At 46.3% G+C, this 25,474-nt stretch overlaps 1 protein-coding gene across 6 annotated transcripts in view; it reads left to right on the forward strand.

Moving 5' to 3' along the window:
- The first annotated feature begins 434 nt into the window (after positions 1 to 434).
- ABLIM3 (actin binding LIM protein family member 3) overlaps positions 435 to 25,474 on the forward strand; it is a 103,010-nt gene continuing 77,970 nt past the window's right edge. For 5 of the 6 annotated variants that reach the window (XM_033096115.1, XM_033096117.1, XM_033096118.1 and 2 more), the window contains exons 1-2: positions 482 to 641; positions 1,031 to 1,130. In XM_033096115.1, the coding sequence (XP_032952006.1) occupies positions 1,118 to 1,130 (13 nt within the window). In that variant the 5' untranslated portion in view covers positions 482 to 641; positions 1,031 to 1,117. Of the gene's footprint in view, positions 642 to 1,030; positions 1,131 to 25,474 lie in introns of all 6 variants that reach the window. The other variant, XM_033096116.1, reaches the window with a different exon arrangement.

Consider the following 25,474-nt stretch of genomic DNA (forward strand, 5'->3'; position numbering starts at 1 on the left):
CATACTTTCATGGAGCGAACATTCTAGTGGGGAAGAGAGATGATAAACAATTGTCACATATGCATCAGTGATAAGGGGCATAAAGGGGTAGGTAAGGGCATACATTAGGAGGCTGAGAGAATCCCCCAATGTCCCATTCACTTGACCACCCGCTCCCTTCTACACACGAGGTAGACGAAGCAGAAAGCCTCACTTGGTCAAGACCACGCTGGTTGGAAGGAGGGTTGGAAGTCTTCCTACAAAGCCAATCCTTTCTTCACAGCCTCTCCCAATATTACTTTATTTCCCTGTCATTGTCTAGCCCTTAGGTCCCCAAACCGTGGGAAGGGAAACAAGAGCTCAAGCACCCATCGTTGGCCCCCAAACACGGAGTCTCCTCCATTCGCTGCATCACACCCCAGGATCCAAGGAGAAACCCAGGCGGGGCGGGGCCTGGACACGCACTGGCGCTTCCAGCAGGTGGCAGCAGTGAGCGGCCGCGCCCCCCGCGCTGCCAGCCCGCGAGCCCGCATCATGGATGTCGAGCTCTCCTATTTCGTTTTGCTCGCCCTGGAATTCGAGACCCCAGACGAGGACCAGGATTCATGAACCGGTCGCAGGGGCCCGGGCAGGGGCCTCTGGCTCCCGATGCTGGCCGAGAGGTGGGTCCCGGGGCGGGTCGCTGCTTCCCCAAGCCGGGCGGGGACGCGCTGCCCAGCGGAGCTGGCGCCCCGCGCGCTGCCCCCGCCCTGCCTCCCTGTGGTCCACACCCCCTTTGGGCTCCTGAGCCTCTGGGCTGGAGTAGTTGAAGGTGCGTCCGAGCAGGCGCTGCCAGCCCCACTTCTGCCTCGGATTCGGGTCCAAGGGGCAGCAGGACCGGGGCGCCCGTGTCCTCTCCACCGCCTCTGCCTCCTTCCTCCTCTCACCTGCGCCTATTAGTCCACTAGCCTTCAAGGCCAGTGGCTACAGCCAAGGCTGAAAGGGGACAGCAGGGGGAGAGCGAGCACCTGAGGATACAGAACTGGCACTAGCCTGCCTTTTCACCCCTCAGGTGATGAGTGAAGTCGGAAGATCGGAAGATTTTAAAGGCAGCTGGGGCCTCCGTATTGAATGAAAGACCCAGTGCAGACGCATCACCATGAACACGAGCAGTAAGTGGGTCCTCCTCTCCTTTGCCGTGGGAACAGGGTGGGGGCGGGAGGTGCAGGAGGCTGCGCCCGCTGCCTGGAAGGAGGAAGGACGCCTGTCATCTGGGGGGACACATGGCCCCCAGACTCCTTCTTGATCCTTTCTGCGCTTCCCCGCAGAGGAGTATGGGACCAGCTTTTCATAATAATTTTGCTAATGTTTTACCGGCAGCGCCACTTGCCTCTGCAAGGAAGGCTGCCTGTCTCCTTCTGGCAATGCCTGGGAAGGCCTCAGAAGCAGCTGTGTGGCCATTGTCTGGCTGTGGGGGCTCAGAGGACACCTCTCTGCACACAGCTGGAAAGCCGTGGAGGGCTCCCCTTGTCCTGGAGCTGGGAGGAGTGGGGAGTCTGGTCCTCAGTGAGTGGCTCGGTGGGTGTGGGCAGGCAGTGGGATGGGAACCAGCAGTTTGATAAACAAATCATCACGAAGCCACCTTGGGTCTGGAAATTGTAAAATATCCTCTTCTGAGTGCCTGCAGCCCCGTGGGCCCAGAGCTAATTTCTCCACACAGCTATAGGCTGGTTAGCCAACCCCAGAAGGAGAGAAAAGAGACAAGCCTTTTGGCCAAGGTCTCTAACATGCCAGAGGCAACAACTGCTTTGCAGAGCCAGGACCAGACATTTTGCTGCTGGGCTGGGCCCCAGCTGTTGAGAAATGCAGTCAGGAATACAAGGAGGCCCCGGCCATTTCTCTTCAATGTAGTCCCTCTGACGATGGGCACCTGCTGGGGCAAGTGGCCTGGGTGTCACCCTGGAAAGGAGCTCTGGGTCAAGTCCCCCTCACCCTCCTCCCTTATCAACTGAGTTTGTCTGGGTCATTCCAGCAGCAGGTGGGGTTATTGAACTGGGGAACCCCAAGGAATATTCACTTCCTTGTGTCTATGACTTTCCCATCAGTCTCCTCTCTGGATCTCAGATCGTTCCTCGGTAAAATAAGAGGGATTGAATTAGAGACTCTTCTGATCTAAGAATCGACAAGTTTCTTCTAAAAAAGCTAGAGCTGAGCAGCAAGGCCAGAAAAATCAGTACTTTCTGAGACTATGTCCAGACCAAACCCACTATTTCCTCACCTTTCCTCCATTTCAAAGCTGCTGCCATGGAGGAAAGGAAAACAGAGCAAAAGCCACTGAGATAGAAATGAAATATATTTATTTACTATGCATTTGTATGACTCATCTCTCTGCTGCCTTCCTTTGTGTATTACATAGCTATGCTAAGCAAGCGAGGGAGGCTGGACTCCCTCTGCCTCTCACAGCCAAAGAATTTGCCACTTGATTTTGCCAGTCTGGAACAGTGCTTTGGCTTCTCACCAGGCTCAGGGAAAGAGCAAAATTCTGTAGCCCAGGTCACTCAGTGGCCCACATGTTTGCGTCTGGTGCTTTCAGACAAATAAAGATGTGAACGGCCTCTCACTTCTCTCTATCTCTAGGAAAAATTGCGTTTATCTGAGTCCTTTCTCACTAACTAACAGAAGAGAAAGATCTATTCTCATCTATTTTTTAAGGAACTAAGGAATAAGGAAACAAGCAACTGACCCTGCCCATTTCTTCTCTGGAATCATAAGGGACTCTTGTCCTGTTAGTAACACTGAGTTTTCTTGAAAGAAAAAAACAGAGATTTTACTTGCTGTTTTTGTTTTTGTTTTTTGATTAAGAAAAAATGCCACTAGAGTTAAATACTGTAGAAGATGAGGACCGACAACGTCATTCCAGCCTCATATACTTTTTCTAACCAGGGAGAGTCTGTTTATCTTCCAGGAGTGGTGGAAAATAGAGTAGAATGACTTGGGCAGACTTGGGGGCCCCATAAGAGGAAGTGCTTCTCTAAAGGCCTACCTTGGGCCTTTAGAGACTTGCTCAGGGCTCAGGGGCTGGGCTCCACCATCACTTAGGCTCCTCCCAACCATGGGAATCTACAGACGGAGAGAGAAGAAATCAGACCTCATGGGAGTGACGGAGTGACAGGGGCATAAGGGCATGAGGCCAGGGCGTTGGCAGGACATCCCTGGGGTGACCTAATCTAAGCAAAAATGCTTTCCTCTTTCTCTTCACTTAATCCTCGTGTCTGCAATTGAACCCAACAAAAATTCTCACTCAGCGTTTCTTTCACTCCCATTGATTGGGTCCTCATGCTCCACAGCCACTGTGCTAAGCACTTCACCTGCACGCTCTCCCTACGCTCTCACGCCTAACCTATGAAATGGGCATTGTGCCTCCAATTGTACAGGCGAAACCTTGTAGCTAATGTTCACTAACTTCTTCAAGTCATGGAGCTACTTGTTGGCCTATACAAGGTTCGTGGATGCATACCACGTTGAGAGTGTGCCATGCCTAATCCAGGGTTGCAATGTCACCATTGAAGTGGGGGCAAAGCCTGGGCTTGTTATTAAGTTCCTCATTCCTTCATCTGGAGACGGGGAGTGAGGGGCTGCAGTCGTGGGACGGTATGGAAGAGCTGCTGGCGCTCGGGCCCTGGCGCCAGGTGCCCCGGGTCTCGTCCTCCTTTGTGCACTTACCGGCTGCGTGATCCTCAGCATTAGTATGTTATCCACAAAACGGCAATGACGGGGCCTCCCTCGGCACGGAATGGACACACGTGTCAATGTGCTGTGTAACACATGGAGGGTGCTACCGCGGATGTAGCTGGCGTCACGTGGTAGGGATGGCGTCGTCACTGCTGTGCTCGTTTGGGCTGGTGTCCTCGTTGACTTTATGTCATCAGCAAGCAGGTCGCAACCTCTCGGATGTCATACTTGCTCATAAACTGAGAGGAATTCCAGAAGTGTGATTTTTGAGGATTAAGTGGGATTATGAGAAAATGCTTTGCAAACATATGTAAATGGTTTTTGTTAATAAGAAACACGTCTCAGATGGCAAAAACAAGGGCGTATTCAGTCGGAGACGCCTCAGTGTGCATTTTAGTTTCGTCAGAATCCTTGTTTCTGAAATCTAGCCGAGCTTCAGGACACCACAAAGCAGAAACTGGAGAGAAAGGGGTAATTTGGGAGATGAGGGAGTGGGGGTGGTTCAGCCCTGACAGAACGTGCGTGACAGGTGGGGTCTGGCCCTCGGAGGCAATAAGGGAGAGGAAGGAGGGCTCCTTTGGAGAGAAGAAGACATCAAAGGCATGAGCAGGACACACAGAGTTCAGGAACCCTGAGCTGACACTGAGACGGTTCACTCCTATGGGTGAAGAGCTTCAGGGGAAACTTGGCCTCTTTGGGGGTGGTCTACCATCCAGCCTTTCCTTCCCCCTGCCTACACCCAACTTAATTCCAAGGATCTATCCTCTGTCCGCTGAGCTGCTGAGGCAGCCCCCTAACTGGCTCCCTCCATTCTCTCCCATCCACCCTCTGCATCACGCTTTGCTTAAAATGTGGATGCCACTGCTCTTAAAATGAGAGACGAAGCCCCTCAACAAGGCCTGCAGGAGCCCACGTGGCCTGGCTCGGCCTTACTCACAGTCCATCTCATCCACACACCCTGCGCCATTCTCCATGTTCCCATCACATTGCCTCCTTCCCTTCCCTCTCAGGGCCTGCTCCTGCCAACTCTGCATGTGCCGTGCCTTGCTCTTAGAAAGCCCTCTCCGTCCAGCACCAGACCCTCTGCCCACCCTCACCCCCTTCACCCAGGCTGGCCTCCTCACGCTCAGGAGCTGCAGAAGCCCTCTCGGCCCCCAGTCCAGCTGACACGCCCCTGATGTGTGCTGTCCATGTGCCCTGTTCCCCCATCGCCTTATCTCTGCCATCACATTCTCATCCGTGAGCTTGATCACAGGCGAACGCAGGCAGGAGGAGCTGACCCCAGACATCCCCTCTCACACAGTCAGAGGCATGACGATGCAAGCACCTGAGGTGCATGTTCTGAGGCCACAATATGTTTTTGGTTGTTCCCTGTCAGTGTCTCCCATTCTCACATTGGTCCCAGGGTCTCCCAAGCCCTGGTCCAAAGCCAGGGCAGACTGGGTTGACCCAAGAATGCCAGAGGCCCTGAGCACCAGAGTCAGTTCTGCGCCCCATAAACTCTGTGTGCCTCACTCGGGGTGGAGCTCCCAGAGCTCCTGAAAGCGATGGCTTTCCTTGGCACAAAACTCAGCGCTAGCTCATCCTTGAGGCTGGGGGCATCATGCACACCACGTACAGTGGTGCCAAGAGCCACCCTCCCTCATTTCACCAGCTTCCTCCTACCCGCGGGCCCCTTTCTTGGTCTCTGTCACGGACTGGCCCGCCAACAATTCACTGGTTTGGAGGAGACTTTGTTTTGTTGAAGAGAGCATTCAGGGGTCATTCAACCCCCACAAAGGTCGCATGGGGTAAGCAACCCCATACTGGGGTGGTAAGAACCTGAGCTTTGGGGAGTGGATTCCTGAGTTCAGACGCGAGCTCTGTGGTGTACTCTGTCTGTGCCCGTGAACAGGATAGATCACGTGTCTGAGCCTGAATTTTATCATGTACAAACTGTGAGCAGTGATGCCAATGTGCAGGCTTGTTGGGAGGATTAAGTGAAATAACAGGAGAAACTCACTGGCATTGCGTCTCAGTGGATGGAAAGGAACCTGAAGTTGAATTGACAACTGAGTAGAGCAAAGTTCTGGAATGATTGGTATCATAAAAGCCAAACCCTCTGGTTGAAAATGAGCCTGTTTTTACTCATAGATACAGAGAACTAATGGTTGCCAAAGGGGAGGGGAATTGGGGGCTGGGTGAAAAAGGCGAAGGGACTAAGAAATACAAATGGGTAGTTCCAAAATAGTCACAGGGATATAAAGTACAGCATAGAGAATATAGTCAATAATACTGTAACAACTGTCGTGTTTCCCCCAAAATAAGACCTAGCTGGACCATCAGCTCTAATGCATCTTTTGGAACAAAATTAGTATAAGACCGGGTCTTATTTTACTATAATATAAAACCCAGTCTTATATACTATACTATACTATACTATACTATACTGTAATACCAGGTCTTATATTAATTTTTGCTCCAAAAGACGCATTAGAGCTGATTGTCCGGCTAGGTCTTATTTTCGGGGAAACACAGTATGTATAGTGCCAGGTGGGTACTAGACTAGTCAGGGGGATCACTGCATAAATTATATAAATGTCTAACCACTATGCTGTACACTTGAGACTAACATAAAATAATATTGAAAGTCAACTGTAACTGAAAAAATAAATAATTTTTTTAAAAAAGAAAAAAAAGCTGCCACTGAGAAGTTCCAAAAAAAGTAAGACAAACTAATCAGAAATAGTCTCAGAGACATAGAGGAAAAACTGAGGTTTGCTAGATGGGAGGGGGGTTGGGGATCAGGGGGAAGGTGAGGGGATTAGAAAGCACAGTCGGTAACCACAAGATTGCCACGGGGAACGAAAGTCAATCTGGGGAATGTAATCAATAATGTTGTAAAGATTTTGTAGGGTATCCGATGGACACTTGTCCCATTAGGGAGACGACCTCGGGGATGATGTAGATGCCTGATCACTGCACGGTACACCTGAAGCTGAAGCTGAACAATCATGAATGTCAACTACAATTTTTATATATATATACATAGTTACAAGAAGCGGAGTACAGCATTAAGAATAGAGACAGCGGAAATGTAACGGCTGTGTGCGATGTCAGAGGGGTAGTAGATGGGGGGCGGGGGGTTGTCACTGTGTGAGGGATATAAATGATAAATGTTTAACTATTACATTGTTTTGTACACCTGAAACTAATATAAATAAATAAATAAATAAATGGTAAATAATAATAGCTCAAGTGGAAGCGGGTTAGGTTATGATCCTTAGGTATTTTAAAAAACTCTTGTGACGATTGGTTACATTTGATCCTATTTATAAGTAGTTTAATTACAGTGTCTTTGTAATTGCTAATAAATGCACTGAAATAACCCAGAAAAAAAAAAAACACAAGAAAGCAAATGAGCCTGTTTTGCTGGTATGGTAGCCAGCACTGGGTTCTGTGCATGGGTAAGCCATAGCTTTCAGGAAGCCTTCAGGAAGATGATCAACCTGCTGGTGTTTATGATAGGGGTTGAAAGGTGAGAGACAATTTCCCTAGTTCAGAAAGTCTCAAGGCCAGGGTTTTGCTGGTTGTAAGAAGAGAAATAAGGGGAAAGATCCTTTAGAAAATGAAGTGCATGATCTAGCATCTGATTGCGTTATAGGGTAAAGGAGAAGAGGAGTCTGTCTATCAGTTAGAGTCCTGGCAGATGGGCAATTTGAGGAGAGTTAAATAGAAGGAGTGTGCGAGAAAGTGTGCGAGAAAGGTGTAGAGAAACAAACAACGAGAAGCCAGGATGGCCCAGCACTAGGAGACTAGTAAGGATGCCTCCAGGCCTGCTGGGGCAAAAAAAAAAAAAAAAAAAGGAACCCAGACCCAGTAAGCTGTAGGGCAAGGACTGCCTGATGGAAGCCGTGGCGCATGGTTCTAGAAAGGCAACCAGCTCACCTGGCAAAACCCCAAGAAAGGAACCAGGGGAATAAATACCCGGACCTCTCTCTACTCCCTCCCCGGGATCTCCCAGAATGCTCCCCATTGGCCCAAGCGCCAGAGAGCAAGGAAGGCCGTTCATGGGCCTATCCTGCTCAGTCTCCCAGGAAATACTGCAGGGTAGAGAAGCGGAGCAGAGTGCATCTGGAGAGGCCGCGAGTTCAGAACGAAGACACCCAGCAAGAGGAGCATGATGACCTTCCTCTGCTAACGTCATTGCCCCATCAAGAACTCTAAGAATGCCTTGAGAAAAGTTTCCATTACAAACACAAGCACAGTAGGACGCCTCCTAAAGAAATTCTAATTTGAAAAATAGAGAAGATAGAGATGATTGTATACTTCATAAGGAGAGAGATTTTAAAACAACAACCACCACCACCAGTGTTTCCCAAATGAAGGAAGCAGTTGCTGACAAATGGTTACTTGAGGTAACGTGGGGTTAGAGGAATACTGGAAGGAACAATTTAAAAACCATATAACAATATAATGACTATAACACATTTCTGCACATCACAATGTGATCTCAAGAATACTTGTATTGCATAAAGGAAGTGATATCAATTCTGAACTCCAACTTTCCTATCTGGCAAAAGCTTTATCTCGCTGGAGATAACATCTGCTGTGGTGAATGGTCGACAACTGGCTGAGACCCAGCATTAGCCAGATACTATTGTGAAAGAACAGAAAACAACCAGCAGTGTGTGAGCACCTTTTACTTTGTGGGTATTTCACCAATTAAATTGTTCTCCTGTAGTTCTTAAGGGTACAGAATGGAACCAAAGAGCTGGGTTCCAATTCCAACCCCGCCGTTTACTTGCTGTGTGTCCTTGGGCCAGTCACTTAGCTTCTCTGTGCCTCAGCTCCTCCTCTCAAATGATAATCACAGGGAGTATAATAATAGCGCCTCTCTCATAGAGTTGTGATAAAGAATAAGTAAGTTAATAGTTGAAACAGTGCCTGGCATATAATGAGTGTCTATAAAACTAATAAAAATTGTGTAGATTCGTTTGCTAGAGCTGCCATAACAAAGTATGGCAAACTGGGGAGCTTAAAAACAGAAATGTATTGCCTCACAGTTCTGGAAACTAAAAGTCCAAAAACAAGGTTTTGGCAGGATTGGTTCCCTCTAAGGGCCATGAAGAAATGATCTGTTCCAGGTCTCTCTCCTTGGTTCACGGGAGACTGAGTTGATCCAAGGATGCCAGAGGCCCTGGGTGTCAGAGTCGATTTTGTGTCCCATAGATGCTGTGCTCCTCACTCAGGGCGGAGCTCCCAGAGCTCCTGAAAGCGATGGCTTTCCTTGGCACAAAGCCCAGCGCTAGCTCATCCTTGAGGCTGGGGGCATCATGCACACCACGTACAGTGGTGCCAGGAGCCACCCTCCCTCATTTCATCAGCTTCTTCCTGCCCTGGGGCCCCTTCCTTGATCTTCTCCCTGTATCTCTTCACATTATCTTCCCTCTATGCATGTCCGTGTCCAAATTTTCCTTTTTGATAAGGACACCAGTCATATTGGATGAGAGCCCACCTCATGGCCTTGTTTTAACTTGCTTACCTCTGTGAAGACCATATTTCCAAGGTCACATGCTGGGGTACTGGGGATTAGGACTCCAACATATAAATTGGGACAGACACAATCAATGCATAACAGAGGGTTTGTTAAGTGACACCCCCTCCCCAAGGAGAAGACGTCCCTATGGATTGGTTTTCCCTGAACATCACGCACTCTCCAGGGCTAGTGTAGGGTGCTGAGAGTTGATTATTAAACACGCATGTCACAAAGGTTATCTGCCTAGTCTTGATGTTTAAACCCCAGTGTCACCGCCTCTGACCAGCAGAGATGGAGCTCCTCGCTGAGAACTGAAGGGAAGAGCTCATACGTAGGAGGTCCCCAGAGGGGAGAACTGCAGTGGCTGAGCCGTCCAGTCGGTCTGTCTGCAGAAAACACACTCCCCCCCCAACCCTCCGTTCAGGTTGTTAGGCACAACTGTCACATTTCAGTAATGTAACACAATTTACAGCCATGGTATTGGTTGGCAGTCTGCTTAGTTCCTGGGAATGTCCAACATGGGGAAGAAGAATTAGATTGTTCATTTGTTCACTTAACAAATATTTACTGGCCAAAAACTGCACTCGACCTGATCCCGGGCGCACAGCAGTAAGTATAACAGACATGGATGGCACTTGCCTTCATGATCAAACAGGCCCTGCACAATGGGCCAGCTGGTGGCCAGCACCACAGGACATGTTTTATCTGCCCTACACAAGGTTTTCAATGAATTTGAATTATTTACCAACATTGAGAAATTGGGAAATCAAAATTGGGATTTAAAGCTTCTCTAAAAAAAAAACCAACTAGAAGATCTTGCATGCCTGGCCCTACTTTCCTATGTGGCAACAGTCAGTAGGATTGCCTGCTGTCGGCGGGCACGTACCGGTCTCCGGTGTGCCATGGTTGCCACCACTTCCCATTAAGGTGCACAGGGGCAGCTTCCTATTTTTATGTTACCTTCCTACGGTAAGCATTTGAATTTTTAAACCCCTGTCTAGCAGATGAGCAATATGACATCAAACATGGAGAAGTGTATTTTCACACAGAGCTCTGGAAACTGCAGCCTACCTGTTAATTATTATGCGAGGAAGTCCTGTCTGGAGCTAGCAATTGATTAACACTGCCATGCTATTAAAGTCCTCTTGAAGTGAGCAAAACTCTACTGCTTGTCCTTATTTCCCCAGCTGAGTCATTCCCAGAAGGGAGATATCATATCCTGTTGGATACAGTTGGGCAAACAACGGCCCACCCCCATCTCCTAGAGGTCAGTTTTGTTGCCAGGGGAACATAGTAATGGGGGGTGAGGCACAGACCAAAGAAAGGCAATTCTGGATAGCTACTTTTAGTTCTGGGCACCTTTCCAGTCCGAAGGAAGGTACTCTGGGAGGCTCAACTATTCCAGAGACTGTTCCAGCTTAGAGGCCATGCCTGGCCCAGTAGAGGCTATCTGGTCAGCAGCATGAGCTCCATAACGGTGAGGTCAGTTTATACACCCCCCAGCTAAGGAGTGATTACTGAAAGACCATACATTTGACCCCATATGGCTACTCGAGACCTCTCCTCTGTCCATATGGGGTTCTCCTGCTTGAGAAAGACAGGGGAGAACGTGGGTCAGGCCAATATCATTTCTTCAGTTGAGGGCAAATTCTCTTCATTCCTCTGGAAGAATTCAGGGCAGCAAATCATTCATAGAAAGCAAACCACGAAGTGCCGAGCACATAGTCGGTGCTCAAAATATAGTTGATGATTTATTCACAAAAAGCTCACTGTCTTTTTCTTTATGATAAAGACCTCTCTGCTAAGCTCCAGGTTCATCTTTCTATCTGCTAAGTTGCCTGTCTGAATATTCCAAGGCATTTAAAATTCAACCTAAAATTTAATAAACTTATTCTCTTTAAAGAGAATAAAGGAAAAACACGGCTTCAACTTTGTGGTTCCAGCTGATTGCTAAAACCTCCATCTATGCAGTCACCTGATTAGTAGTTAGACCGTGGTCTTTGTCTGCGTTTCCCTTTCCATCACTCTCCCATAAGTCTGTGTCCACCTCTGGCCATTCATACCTCCCAAGCATGACTTGAACTCCTCCCCTCCTCAGCTGCCACGATTTCCCTACGTCTGCGACTTCAGGCATGGCAGCCATTGGAGTAAAAGGTTGGGGGAGAGGGAGGGTTGCTGTCAAGTTCAGTGGGAAGCAGTACAGCCATGTAGGCCCCTGAGCAATGATACCGGGTTGCACGGACAAGAGGTCGTAGCGCTGCTCTGCAGGACCCTGATCAGGTGTGTCTGAAGCTTTGTGTTCAGGGTGGACAGTGACCGAGTGGAGCTTGCTCAGGAAAGAGCAGCCAGAATGGTGGAGGGACTTGAACATGCCAGGGAGAGGGCATTGAAGGCGCAGTGGGGAGAGGCCAGAGTCAGCCCCGCATGTGGGTTTTGTGCTCCCGAGAGCATGAGTGATCCCTTGGCAATTTCATATGATGCTAGTCTCTAGCCTCTTTTCTGAGTGCATCCAGGCCGACAAGGGGTCCAGACAGGCTCCACTTTGCCTTCCTGTTGCTCCCAGTGCTGTGGTTACTGCTCTGTGCTCCTGTGACAGCCCTGCCCCCTCTCCTGGCAGAATTCCACTCTCTACTGCCTGTATCATTTCCAAAGCTTCTTCCTCGCATCTGCTTAATTTTGTGCAAAGCACAGGTCTTTCTTCATGGGCTGTTATCTCTTGCCCTCACCAGCACCAGCAGGGCCAATGAAACGACTGCGTTACAAGAGTCTAATGACACAGTTGATCTATTTTAAGCACCTGAAGCACCCTCCACCAAGTGCCAATCTTCCCACAGCAGGCTGCTCTCAGCATGTAGGAGCAGGGGCAGCCGGAGGCCTAGTCCTGCTTTTTGAAATCTGGAGAAACAGCCCAGGGATCCGGACCCTGCCTGTCCAAGGACAATCTAAGACAACCATAAAATTAGATATTTTCACAGTCTGCATGTATTGTTCTGGAAGGAAAATTGCCTGCGATGCCAGGATTATATGGCGCAGGAACCTCAAGTGACCATAAGTCCCTCTTTGGAAAGGCAGAGACAGAGCCTGGGCCCATTGCATGGAGCTGCCTACATGGGGGAGGGAGCATTTTAAGAACAAAGGGAAGCCCGACCCCCATCCCAGAAGCCTTAGCCTCAGATCAATTTTTTTCAGCTCCTAATCAAGAGACATTCTTTTCTAACTATAGCCTATCTGAGTATAAATGTTTTACATGTATTATTTTTTAATCCTTGCAACAATGCTTCCAGGGCCTTGCCTGCATTCTGTATCTGAGGAAGGTCCCCATGTTATATTGACTCCCACCATCCTTCACAGAACTTGCCAGTTTTAGCCAGTAGCTTGTTTTCTTCATTTCTGTATCTTATACCCTTTGACTATGAGCCACGTGATGGCTCTGACAGGCCTGTCTGTTTGTTCACTGCTGAGCCCTCCGAAAACATTCCAGTGCTTGACACAGTGATGATGGATCGCTGATGACAGGCCACGTTTGTTGAGCATTTATGTGTCTCAGGCACAGTGCTAAGCTCTTCACAGACATAAACTCACTGAACCCTCACCAAGTCCTAGGAGGGAGACCCTAATATTATCTCCATTTTACAAAGGAGGAAACTGAGGCTCAGAGAAGAGGTCGTTGGTCCCAAATCTCACATTTAATAAGTAATGAAACCTTGAATGAGTATATGAATGGGTGAATTTAATGGGGAGTATTTATATCCCCATTTTGCATACAAGGGAAATGAGTTTCAAAGGTGAAGTCAACTGGCCACGGTCACACGAGCCAGGAAGTAGTGGGGCAGACGGTTGAATCCCTGTTGATCTGACTCTGAGGCTTCCTTTCACTCCTACCTGCTTCCTCTTTTTCACTGTCTCTCCATTTTACTGTGACGAAGGTCATGGGAGTTTGAGGGGAAGTGTGGGTTGGGGTGGCCGATCTTCTAGTCTCCTGTTGGCTGTCCCAGCACTGCTCTCCCATTCACTGGGGCAAAGACATAAATCCCTGTGCTGTGTACGGCAACGTGCCAGGCACTGTGAGATCGGAGACGCACAGGACAGGGAGCGTGAGCTCAGCCTGCCTCCGTCCAGCATCACCGAGGCATGGACACAAGTATGTGTGACTGAAATACGGGGGCAGCCATCGTGGTGTTGGAAGGGAAAGGAAGAGTGAAGAGGAGGACAGGCCAAATTCCTCTGGAAGACCTAGGGAATATATGTGGAGAAGACCTTGAGACATGCATAAACTTTTGTTATGTAGAGTAGAAGGGAAGGACAGAGCATTCCAGATGGGCTTATTCACTCATTCTCCCAGGCAGGCATTCCACAAACCCTTGTTGCACAACTTCTGCATCCTGGGCTCTTGGCTCCGGTAGAGGGCAAAATAAACAGATACAGAGTGTTTGGGGAACTGTCAGGAAGTCCAGCTTGTCTACGCTCTCTAGAGTATGAGGAGGTGGACAGTGAGGAAATAAGGCTGGGCAGTGGGTGAGTATCAGATCTTTGAGAGTTTTAAATGCCAGGCTAGAGAGTATTTGTTACAGGCTATGGCCAATGAGAGGTTTTGAGCTGAGCAGTGACCCGACCAGATCTGTGCATTATTTAGGCCGATCTCCCCGGCAACACATACCTGATGGATTGCAAAGCCCAGAGGCAGCGAGAGGCGGGCTACGTGCAGCGGTGCAGGTGTGAGTGGAAGAGCCGGGAAGGCGTGGGGTGCAGAGAGGATGGATGGCAGTGGTGCTGCAGCCCACGGTGCATTACTGGCAGCATTACTGCTCTTATGCCCACGGGTGGACCTGTTATCTGATTCGGATTTCTGAGACTGTGCGAACTGATACTTCGAAAACTAGGTTACGGACCAAATCGAGACGCCTAGGTAGTGTATTTGATAAGCACTGCAGCTATGGAGTCAGACTGCCTGGGTTCAAATTCCAGCTTGGCCACTTACTAGCTCTGCAGCCTTCAGTGACTTGATTTACCCCCAAAGCTTCAGTTTCCTCTCCAGATGGGACTATTAGGGGAGCACTGCGTGAGGGAATGGACATAGATGCTTAGCACAGTGCCTGGCACATGCAAAACACTCAACAATGATTAATAGTGGTAAAGTAATGAAATACATTTGAATGTGTGGGGGAAACCTCCTTGAAAGATACAAGTTAATTAACACATTGATTGTTAAGATACATTCACCTCTTGATCATTCTGTTGGGAGAAGGGGAACAGAGCTATGTACCGATAACCCAGGACTTTTGTTTAGCTAACATTTAGGGGGTGCTTATTATACATCAGACTATATTCTACACTTTCCGTGAATTGTCTCTTTTGATCCCGGGCATGAGTCAGAGGTGAAATTAATGTTGTAGAGGACATCCCTAATTGAGTAGGGAGCATGTCATACTAGACGAGGGTTGACTTTTTCTGTAAAGGGTCAGGTAGTAAATATTTTGAGATTTCTAAGCCATGCGGACTCCATAGCATGCAAGCAGCCCTAGACAGTGTGTCATGAACTGGATGAGGCTACAGTGCAAACAAAATGTACTTACACAAATAAAGGTGGAGAGTGATGTGGCCCGTGGGCCCGAGTTAACCTCTATACCAGAGGACCTCTAAGACCTCTCCCAACTTTGACATTCCAATCCCAAATGATGACACAGAAATGCTTCATCCTTCTTATTTAGTTCATCTCTGTAACCACAAGGGGAGTTGACCTCAAATATGATAGAGAAGATGCACTGGAAAGATAGACATAGAAAGGACTGTACAAAGCTGCCTGTTCTCTGTGTTGCCTTCATATTCAGCACACCCCATAATTCACACGCTGGTATTATTGACTCCTCTCAAGTGGCCACTAAACGCCAGGCTGCTCGGCCTGCCCTGGGATCTGTTCAGCAGACAGCTCTTGGGCTGCAGGGCATGATACTCAGGCCAGAGATTCTACCAACTGGGAACATCCAGAATTCCAGGCCTGTGCTTCAAGGTCCAGAGCAGTCTCCTCCTGCTTAGCACCCCATTCACATTTCCTACTCAAAGCCCACATTCCCTTGTCACGAAAGACAGCAGCCATACTGTCTGTCCAGCATGTTTTATCCCTCCTTCAGATTCTTTTGCAAGAACTAACCACCCCTCTTCCATGTAATACTAATGAGCTGTCAATTGTGGTGTCCTCTGCCTCACAGGGGGGCGGGGGGAATGTGGCCTAGACTAACCAATCAGAGTGTCCTATCTACCTTAGCCACATGGATTTGTTCCTCAGTGGACATTAGATCCAAGGGAGGCCGGCCAGAGTATTTCCTGAAATTGGATAGGGAGATATTGGGAAGGAGAAGGGTTCATTCGATTGAGGTTGCTGAGCTGTGGAGATTACTTGTGACCACTCTTGTCTAATATGTGAGAAGAAGCTGTCTGAAAACAGAGAAAGTCAGAGCTCTGACCATATAGGAAAGCCCCTGCCTCCAGCCCGACCTGAAGCCAGAGGCTACCCACCACACCACACCCCCAGATCTCCCAGTTGCAAGAAGCAAAAAATTTCCGTTTTGCCTAAACTTTAGTTTCAGTTGGATTCTAAGGTCCTTTCATATTTTTAACCGTTCTTCCCATTGGCGATTACTTCCTACAGTTACCCCCATTTATCAAAATCCTGGACATCTTTAGGCTAAAAGCGCCTCCATTCTAGCTCTCGAAGTGATTTTATTCCTTCTTCTGAAGTCCCTGGCCCTTGGTTTGAAACATTCTTATGGTTACGGTCATTTGCTCTAGTCCACGTGGTTTACTCATGTGCGTTTCCGAGCACTCCTCTTAGATTATAAGCTCCTGGAGGACAGGAACCATGTGTCTGTAGGGTATAGTGTATTTGCTCCCCATCTGCAAGCCACAGACCACTGGGGAGCCAGCAGAATATTGCTGGAGCTTATAAATCCACGTGGGCACCAAACTTCAAATGCATAATACGCATATTCTGTCAAATGCATGCGTTTGAGAAAATTCAATATGGCAAAAAGCTACCATTACTATTACTTAAATATAATACTAATATAGAGAGGTTAACAAATATTTCTGACATTAAAAAGGAGTCCTGCAATGATCTGAATGTAGCTACATGGATATATACATATGTAATAATTTTGAGCTTTACCCTTAAGATTTGTGCACTTGACTCTATGCAAGTTATGCCACAATAAAAAGTAAAAACTAAAATAAAAATAAAGGAGTCCTCATACTTGACAAACCTGTTCATCACTAGTCAGTATACAAACATTAATTTGAAATAGATCATAGCTTAAATAAACTAAAGCTAAAACTACACAGCTTCTAGAAGAAAATACAGGAGACTATCTTATGATCTTGAGGGAGAAGGTGACTTTTTGAAAACTTAGAACACCTCTTAGAAATTAAAGCAGCAAAAATGGGCAAGTAATTCTATCAGACACCTCACAAAAGAACATATACGAATGGTCAGTAAGCATGCAAAAAAGTGCTCAATGTCATTAGTCATCAGGGAAACGCAAATTAAAACCACCTCTTATACCCACCGAAATGGCTAAAATTCCTCAGTCAATGTGGTGGGAATGTAAAATGACACAACTTTGGAACGCTCTCATAAAAACTCAACATACACCTACCCATGATCCAGCAATTCTACTCCTCGGTATTTACCCATGAGAGATGAAAACATATACCAGAGCAGGGGGGTGCCAAAAATTGTATACAAGTGGACACTTTGGTCAGCGTTGCTCAAGCAGTAGTTCGCCGTAATCAGAAGTGTCTGGACGCTGATGGTAACCACTTTGAGCACCTCTTGGAATTGCAGAAATCAAACATGACTTGTATTCATCTTTTGTTATTGGAATATATTGGGTATTACAATTTTAATACAGTTTTCCTTTCTTAAAATGTGTATACATTTTTTTTTGGCACCCTCTGTATCTGCAAAAAGATTTGTGCGTGAATGTTCCTGGCAGCTTAATTCATAATCTCCCAAAGCTGGAAACAACCCAGATATTCATTCATAGACATATAGATAAGCAAATAGTGGTACATTTATACAATGGAATACTGCTCAGCAAAAAACGAACCAACTGTTGATACAAGCCACTTCATGAATGACTCTCAGAAGCATGCTGAGCGAAAGAAGCCAGCCATAAAAGAGCACATACTGTATGACTCCATTATATGAAGATCAAGAACAGGCAAAACTCATCTATGTGAATGGAAATCATAACAGAGTTTGCCTCTGGTTGGGAGGAGGACTGATTGATTGCAAAAGATGGCAGCAAATTATCTGGAATGATGGAAATGTACCCTATCTTGATTGAAATGTTGTTTACATGAGTTGATATATGTGTCAAAACTCATTGTATTTAAGATCTATATATTTCATTATTTGTAAATTATATATATATGTTTATATATATGTGTGTATATACGTATTATATATGTGTGTGTATATATGTATATACACATACAAGATATATACGTATATACACACACACACACACACATATATATATATATACATACCGTGTTTCCCTGAAAATAAGACCTAGCTGGACAATCAGCTCTAATGCGTCTTTTGGAGCAAAAATTAATATATGACCCAGTATTATATTATATTATATTATATTATATTATATTATATTATATTATAGACCCAGCCTTATATTATAGTAAAATAACACAGGGTCTTATATTAATTTTTGCTCCAAAAGATGCATTAGAGCTGATTATCCGGCTAGGTCTTATTTTCAGGGAAACACGGTGTATATATATGAGAGAAAGCGAGAGAGAGAACAAAGAGACCCTTTAGAAGATTCCTAGGCTTAGGAACAGAACTGACTCAGAATCTCAGCTCTCCTGTTAACTCCGTCACATCTGCAGAGTTAACTCTGTAGTATCTCCATTGATTCAACAGGCCCATCCTATCAGCCTTGCTTACCTAGAGGGCTGTTTTCCACTATAATAACACCTAGGAGAGTGCTTGGTACACTTTTAAGCATTGTACCTTTCAACAGCCTCCTCTCCAACTTCGTTTGTTCACTCTCTCCAAGGCCCTGACATTCCAGCAACACCGGCCTCCTTGAACTCACCATGTGCTTTACAGCCTCAGGCCCCTTGCACATGCTGTTTTTCCACCTGCATTGTTCTTGCCCCTAGGCTTCCATGGCTGGCTTCCCTGACTCTTTGCAGTTTCAGCTGAAACGTTTTACTTTCAGATTGCCTTTCCCACCCCTCACTCTGTTCCTTCATTCTATTTGTCACAGTTTGTAAATATCTATTTATTTGCTTATTTACTTACTGTGTATCTTTCCCATGGAATTGTAAATGCCAAAGGACAGAAAACATGCTCGTGTTATTTACCAGTGTATCTGCAATCCTTAGCACATAGAAATTACCCAGTAAATATTGCCAAATAAATAAGCACACCAATGAACATGAGCTTTAGTGCATGGACTTCGTTATCTGTTGGTGCTGACTTGGTACTTTCTGCTTGGAAGCAGGTCTTCCCTAGGGCTTGGTGGGTGCCAGAAGAGTGACAGCAGGATGATGCTGGTGTCGCTGTAGTGTGCTCACTCAGGAAAAGCTTTTTGTGTCAAGGGCCTCCGGGAAACCTCAGGATACCTTGTCTTTAGAAAGGCTGGGGCACTTTCTATGTATAGCTATGCTTCGTGGTCCCTCTGTCGGGCTGTGACCTGGCGGCTCTACATCTATCTCCGGGGATGCGAAGAATCAAAAGCACAAACAGGGTATCCAACATGCAGGAGCTGTCCTCCATCTCTAGGGCCCTCCACAGCCCATGCGCAGCGCTCAAGAGTATGTGGAATGAATGCCTGTGTCCGTATCCATCTTATTGGGCACTTTGCAGACCTCTGGCTCATCGTGGGGGCTTTTAGCCCCGATCCCCTCCCTCTCTCTCCATCTAATAATCAAACCACCTTCTTTTTGGGGTTTTCTGGATCGGAATGCCATTGCCCACACCGAGGCCATTTCTCTCCTTGAAGTCAGGCCCAGGCCAAGCAGCTGCTCACGAGCCCAGGGCACCTGGGCATCACCCACTGCTAATCCGCTTACAGGAACACGCTGAAACCTTCTGTTTTACAACTGGAATGTCTTGGCTGACGCGGATTATTTTGGCTTCCAGGACATCAGTGCTGTGGGGAAATGCTCTGGGCCAGTAGCAAAGTCCACTGGAGGGTATGAACTTAGGGAATGCTCTGGTGAAAATGGTAAGGGGCTTTAAAACAGGGGAGACGTGTACCCCTTCCCCCGCCTACTCTCTCCCTAGCCAAAATTTTGCTTTCTCTCTGCCTTGCTGTCTCCCTCGAAATCCGTATTCTTTTCAACAGATAATGTCAATAAGCCCTTTATGTGAGTGGGATTTGGGGCTTCTCTGTTTCTCATCTGAGAATCCGTCCTGTGCCAATGAGTTTGGCCTCTGGCCCACATGTTAATTATTGTACCAGGGTTCCTGGAGTCGGCTGGGGACAGAATGCCTTTTTGGCTAGAAGAGAGGTATTCTGGTAGGATTTTTTTTTTTTTTTGAAGTATTAATCTAGCTTAGAGAGGCTGAGAGTGGAAATACTTGTATGCTTCACTGCTGTTTGCTCCTTCTTGTCTGGGCTCCATACTTAACCGGGGTTTGGGAATCACATGTCAATGAATCTCTTGGGATTTCTTGAACATATATTGGCAGTAATCATTTTTTGCTGACATTGGTGCCAGGAAATAAACACAATATTTTAGGATGCAGAATGGTGGGAAGGAAGTCTTGTGGTGTGTTTCTGTGTGTGCACACGCATAGCAAAGAAAGCTCGCTGAACTAGGAGTCAAAAGGCAGGTGCTGGAGTCTGGGCACATGGCTTCAGTTCCCTAAGCCTCAGTGTTTTCATCTATAAAACAGGAAGCATGATCCTCGTCTTGCCTGACTCATATGGTTAGTGACGATCAAATGAGGTAATGAATGAGAAAGCCTTTGCGTTAGGCTCTGCTTTGTTAGTTATTAAGTCGATGTCTTCCTATCTTGGCTGTTCTTTGAAAGAGAAGCCAAAATATCCTTGAATTGGTTTTTTGTTGCTTTTGGTTTGCTGGCTGTTTCTTTTCATCATTAGAATGTAATATAATTCTGCACAGAAATTGTGCACAAGGCCAATCCAGCTTTATGTGGGTTATAAGTAAATGGGGCAAGGGAGAGTCAGTTCCTTATAAGTTTAGTGTCTTTATGTACAACTGTCCTAATTTCCAATATTTCACCCCATCGTTAGGCTGTGCGTTCAACCATGCATTTCAGTATCTCATTCAGAAACTGTGGTCTCTGTAATTAAATGATGATTTTAAAAAAGAGACAGAGGACAGTGGCCATAGGATAGAGGCTTTGCTCTTTTCTTTGTGTCTGGAAGTGCAGTCAGCAACCCAGACCCAAAAGAAAGGATCCTTTCATCATGCCCATCAGAGCAGGTGACTCGTTTTGGCCGACAGGCCCACAATTTCACCCTTCAGCTCCTTTTACAATTCCCAGGTGAATATGCCTGTCACCAAGATCCATGCAGGTCTCATTTGGGAAGAACATGCTGCATCCAGCTCGGCAGGCCTCACTTTGTACAACTCCCCTCGCTCAATGCCCTGACACTTTTCAGCTGCTCCTTAGTTCCTACCGGTGGCTAACCTGACAAAGGCAGTGAGGCATGAGCAGTCCAAACTTCTTCCTGCTGAAAGCCGTCTGCCTCGAGATGCATTTTCCAGGACATGTAACACATCTGCACATGGAAGGACCTCTGGCATGTCTGTTTTGGAGTGAGAGTCTCCCAATGTTAGTACGAAGGAGCAGGATGTGTTTGAGGGAATGGAAAAAAAGCCAGTGTGGCTGTTATCTACTGCCGGAGGGGACATAGGTCTGGGATGAAATTGGGGAGGCTGGCCGGGCGCAGGCCATGCAGCGCCTCAGAGCCATGGCAAGAAGTCTGGCTTTGTCCCAAGAGCACAGTGAAACCACTGAACGGTGTTAAATGCCCCTGGAGGAGGTAGGATCAGGGTTAAGCATCACTGGATTTGCGTTTTGAAAGCATCACTCTGGCAACTGTGTAGAAAATGAGGGAGAAAAGGAGGCCAGTTAGGACGTGTTGGGATCCTCCAGGCAGGAGATAATGGGCGCTGAGACTTAGAGTGGATGGTACAAGGCATCTTCTATTCCAAAGGCATTGCATGGTCTTGATTCCTTGGCAGCTTTTATACCCTTTATACTATTTAAAATATTGATTTGGCATCTATAGTAGGGCTACCATTACACAATACCACAGACTGGGTGGCTTAAACAACAGGAATGTATTTTATGATAGTTCTGGAGGCTAGAAGTCTGCGATAAGGTATCAGCAGGGTTGGTTTCTCCTGAGGCCTCTCTCCTTGGCTTGCAGATGGCCATCTTCACCTTGTGTCTTCATGTGGTCTTCCTCTGCATGTCTGTGTCTTGATCTCCTCTCCTTATAAGGACAGTTATACTGGATTGGAATTCACCCCAATGACCTCATTTTTAACTTAATCATTTCTTTAAAGACCCTATCTCCAAATACAGTCACATTCTGATTGCCAACATATGTTTTTCTTGGATTCCCTATAAAGGGTATTTAGATAACCGTAAGAGTTTCTGTTATTTGTTATTGTCCATCACACAAACACACACACACACACACACACACACACACACACAGTAACCACATTATGTATAGGAAAAGTTGCATAACCATTTGATGGATTTCATTTGCGTTTTGTTTGGTCTTCCACCAGAATGTTGAACTTGACTGTTGTGATTTCTAGTACAGCATGGTTTAGCCACTGAAATTTCCTATACTGGTTATTTCTTGGGAACAAGTCTATTGCATATGCCTTCCTTCTGGGCTCAAGAAATATCTGTTGTAGGAAACAGCTGTCCAGTTTATCCTGACCAAAAACTTAACTCCTCATCTTACCCCATGGGTGTGACTAAATGTTTGTTGAGTTGCCCACGAGAATACTCCAGGGTATACAGCCACGATTAGCATCCCTCCTCGAGCAATTTACAATCTGCTAGAGAAACAAAGGAAGCAGAGAAGTGACGGTATTATACGGTAGACTACCTCGTAGGTCCACGGCTTCAGAAATGTAGTCCCCAGACCAACCAGCAGTATTAGCCTCGCCTGGAAATTCAGCCCCCACCCCGACCTACTGACTCAGAAACCCTGGAAGTCGGAATCAGCAGTCTGTGTTTTGACAAGACACCCAGGAATTCTGATGCATGCTCAAGTTCGAGAAACACTGCTTAACCGTAAGAAGTATGTGCCATGAGGTTTTACAGAAAGAGAGCTCATATTTGGAGGGGAGGGAGGGGAGAATCTGGAAATACTTCTAGACGTATGTTGCATATGAGATAGGCCTTGAGGAGTGGGTTGGATTCTGATATTTATATGTAGACGATCGTATTTACTACAATTACCATCTGCATGTTTATGTATTTATTTTACAAAAGTAATTAACAGCCTGGACTCTTACTCGAAAGATCTGCTAGCTGTCCCTTCCTTGCATTTTAACTGGCTCACTATGAATTGTGGCTTCCACCAACATATGCTCAGTTCTAGAACTGGTAATTATGACTGAAGGCGTTTTGTTAGAGGATACTTGCCATTCAAAACATGGCTTGAATTGGAGGTGGAGATTCTGCCTCTATAGCCTGAGACAAAATCAGGCCAAAGCATCCTTGAATCTAATGGTGGGTAGGGATCATCTAGTCTCATAACCCTGCTGTATAACCTCTGAGCTGACCTTCAAAGCTGGGTAGCATCACGATGCTCAGCATAGACACACACTTCTGCTAGCCCAGTGAATAATGCTAGAGCAGGAGTGGGCAAACTATGTCTCAAAGGCCAGTTCCGCCTCACTGCCTATCTTCGTTTCAAAGTCTTATTGACAACAGCCATGGCCATTCATTTACATATTGTCTATGGCTGTGTTTGTACGACAATAGTACAAAATTTTAATCCTCACCTGAAGACTTTGCATTTGGAAGAACTTTTAAATTGCAAGTGACCACAACTCAGTTCAAACTGGCTCAAGGTAAGCAGGGAGCTACTGGATCCTGGGCCTTTGAAGTCAAAGGAAGGTCTGGGTGGGGTAGACCTTCCACCCAGACCTTCCCTTGAGAGCCAAGTGGACTGTCTTCTCTGTCTGCTGCTCTAGTCGTGTTACCTCCTGCTGCTGAGCTCTCTGCCTGCTCACTTAGTCTGATTAACTCTCCTGCCTCCCTGCCCGTTTCCATTTCATTCCAACCAGTCCGCCCGGCTAAGTTCAGATCTTTTTTCTGGTGCAGTGGATCCTGCAGCCATAACATAAACACTAGACTTGGCACCAGAAATCCTGGGTTCTAGTCCTCACTGTGCTATTGAATACAAAAACATGAGATAAGATGTCAAGACACTGAAAATCAAAAAGCCCTCAAGAAATAGAAGGGATTGCTTTTACTCTCTTAGAATTAAAGCCTATTTAAGCTGGCTAAGACACGAAAATTCATCTTATCTTGGTAGTCTGAGTGACAAAATGATCCATAAATGTGTTTTATTTGACTCACATGTGTTCTTGTATTATTTGTTTAATATTTGAGCCAAGCTATAAACACCGGGAGATTTTACTTTAAAATCCAGATTTCTGGTTTCACTGAGCTCGTGACCCCACATGGCAGGAATCAGCTGAAACCAAGTAAGGGCCATGCTTCTTTGGCCACATCTCTCACTCCCTTTATCTTACCCCAGCCCACTCACTCATATGCATGACCCACCTACCCCTTTAAGCACCACGCTGATTGCTATCTGTTGAGCCTGGTCACCACGCAGCCCCAGCCAGATTCCCACAGTGGGAAGCTCACTACCTAGAAAGGCAGCCCATTGCATCTCTGGGCAGCTCTGACTGTTGGGAAAGTATTCCCTATAGAATCCATCCTCCTTAGAATCTCAAAATGAGTAAGTGACCTGCCCCAAGTGTCCCACTGGGTTAGAAACCAAAGGTGTCAGTATGGCTGACCAAGCTAGTGGTCTTTTTACTCCACCTGATAGAGGTTCTTTCTCTCCTACCTTCCCCTCCCCACTCACTAACCTCTAGTCCCAGGTAGGGGTGAGGAGGTACATTTTTTTAAGTCGCTCATCACCAGGTTTGTTTTTGACTGAAACATTTGCCTTTCCTTTGAAAATATTCTAAAGAACAGGAGTTGACACTTTTTTCCTGGAAAGGGGCAGATAGCGAATATCTTAGGCTTTGGAGGTTATGCAGATCTCTGTGGTAACGATAAGGAAATATGTGCTTCTGGTTTTTGTTTTTTTAAAAGTTCTCATAGATGATTTCTAACATGATAAATATCAATAGATGCAACTCACCTAAACAAACTCTTTCATGTTCACGATAAAGTTTCAGTGTGTAGAACAGTCCTGAGACCAGACAGTTTTAGAACTGCTGCCACTGTGCTTTTTTTATACTACAAAAAGCTTATCTTGTAATACGGATTTTTCTGATAGTCCCCACAAGAATGTGACTTTTTTGTAGACGTGAACTATGCTAACTATTGTGTTTTATGATTGCACTTGAATTTGCAATGTACTTAAAAAAAATTTTTTTTTAGTTTTTATAAGTTTATTTGAACCAAACTGACAACATGCCTAGAAGCAAGATTTCAAATGGTCCCTAAAAATGTTTATAGTAAACCTGCTATGGGCCAGATATTATGCTGGCATTAGGACTAGAGAAGGGAGCTCAGTAGATACCATCCCTGCCCTCATCAAGCTTAGGGACCAATGAAGGAAACAGAAATTAAGGAAATGATCACAACTGATTCTATCCGTACATACTGAAAAATGCAGTCAAGGGATAGTATCCGGGACTGAGAACAGTAACATAGGGAAGTCAGTGAAAGGCCCTTGACATGAGATCTATGGGATGGAGGGGTCCGTCTAAAGCAGGATTTCTCACCCTTGGCACCACTGACATTTTGGACCAGATAATTCTTTGTAGGGAGTGGGAGGAGCGATTTTGTGCATTGTAAGATGTCTAGCGGTGTCCCTGGCCTCTACCCACTAGATGCCAAACACACACACACACACACACACACACACACACACACACACACACAACCTCAGTTTTGACAACCAAAAATGTCTCCAGGCAATGTCAAAATGTCAAATGACCCCTGGTGGGTGGGATTAGGGGAGATGGGAAAATGGCCCCTAGTTGAGA

The sequence above is a fragment of the Rhinolophus ferrumequinum genome, chromosome 24, assembly GCF_004115265.2.
Source record: "Rhinolophus ferrumequinum isolate MPI-CBG mRhiFer1 chromosome 24, mRhiFer1_v1.p, whole genome shotgun sequence".
Classification (NCBI taxonomy): domain Eukaryota; kingdom Metazoa; phylum Chordata; class Mammalia; order Chiroptera; family Rhinolophidae; genus Rhinolophus; species Rhinolophus ferrumequinum.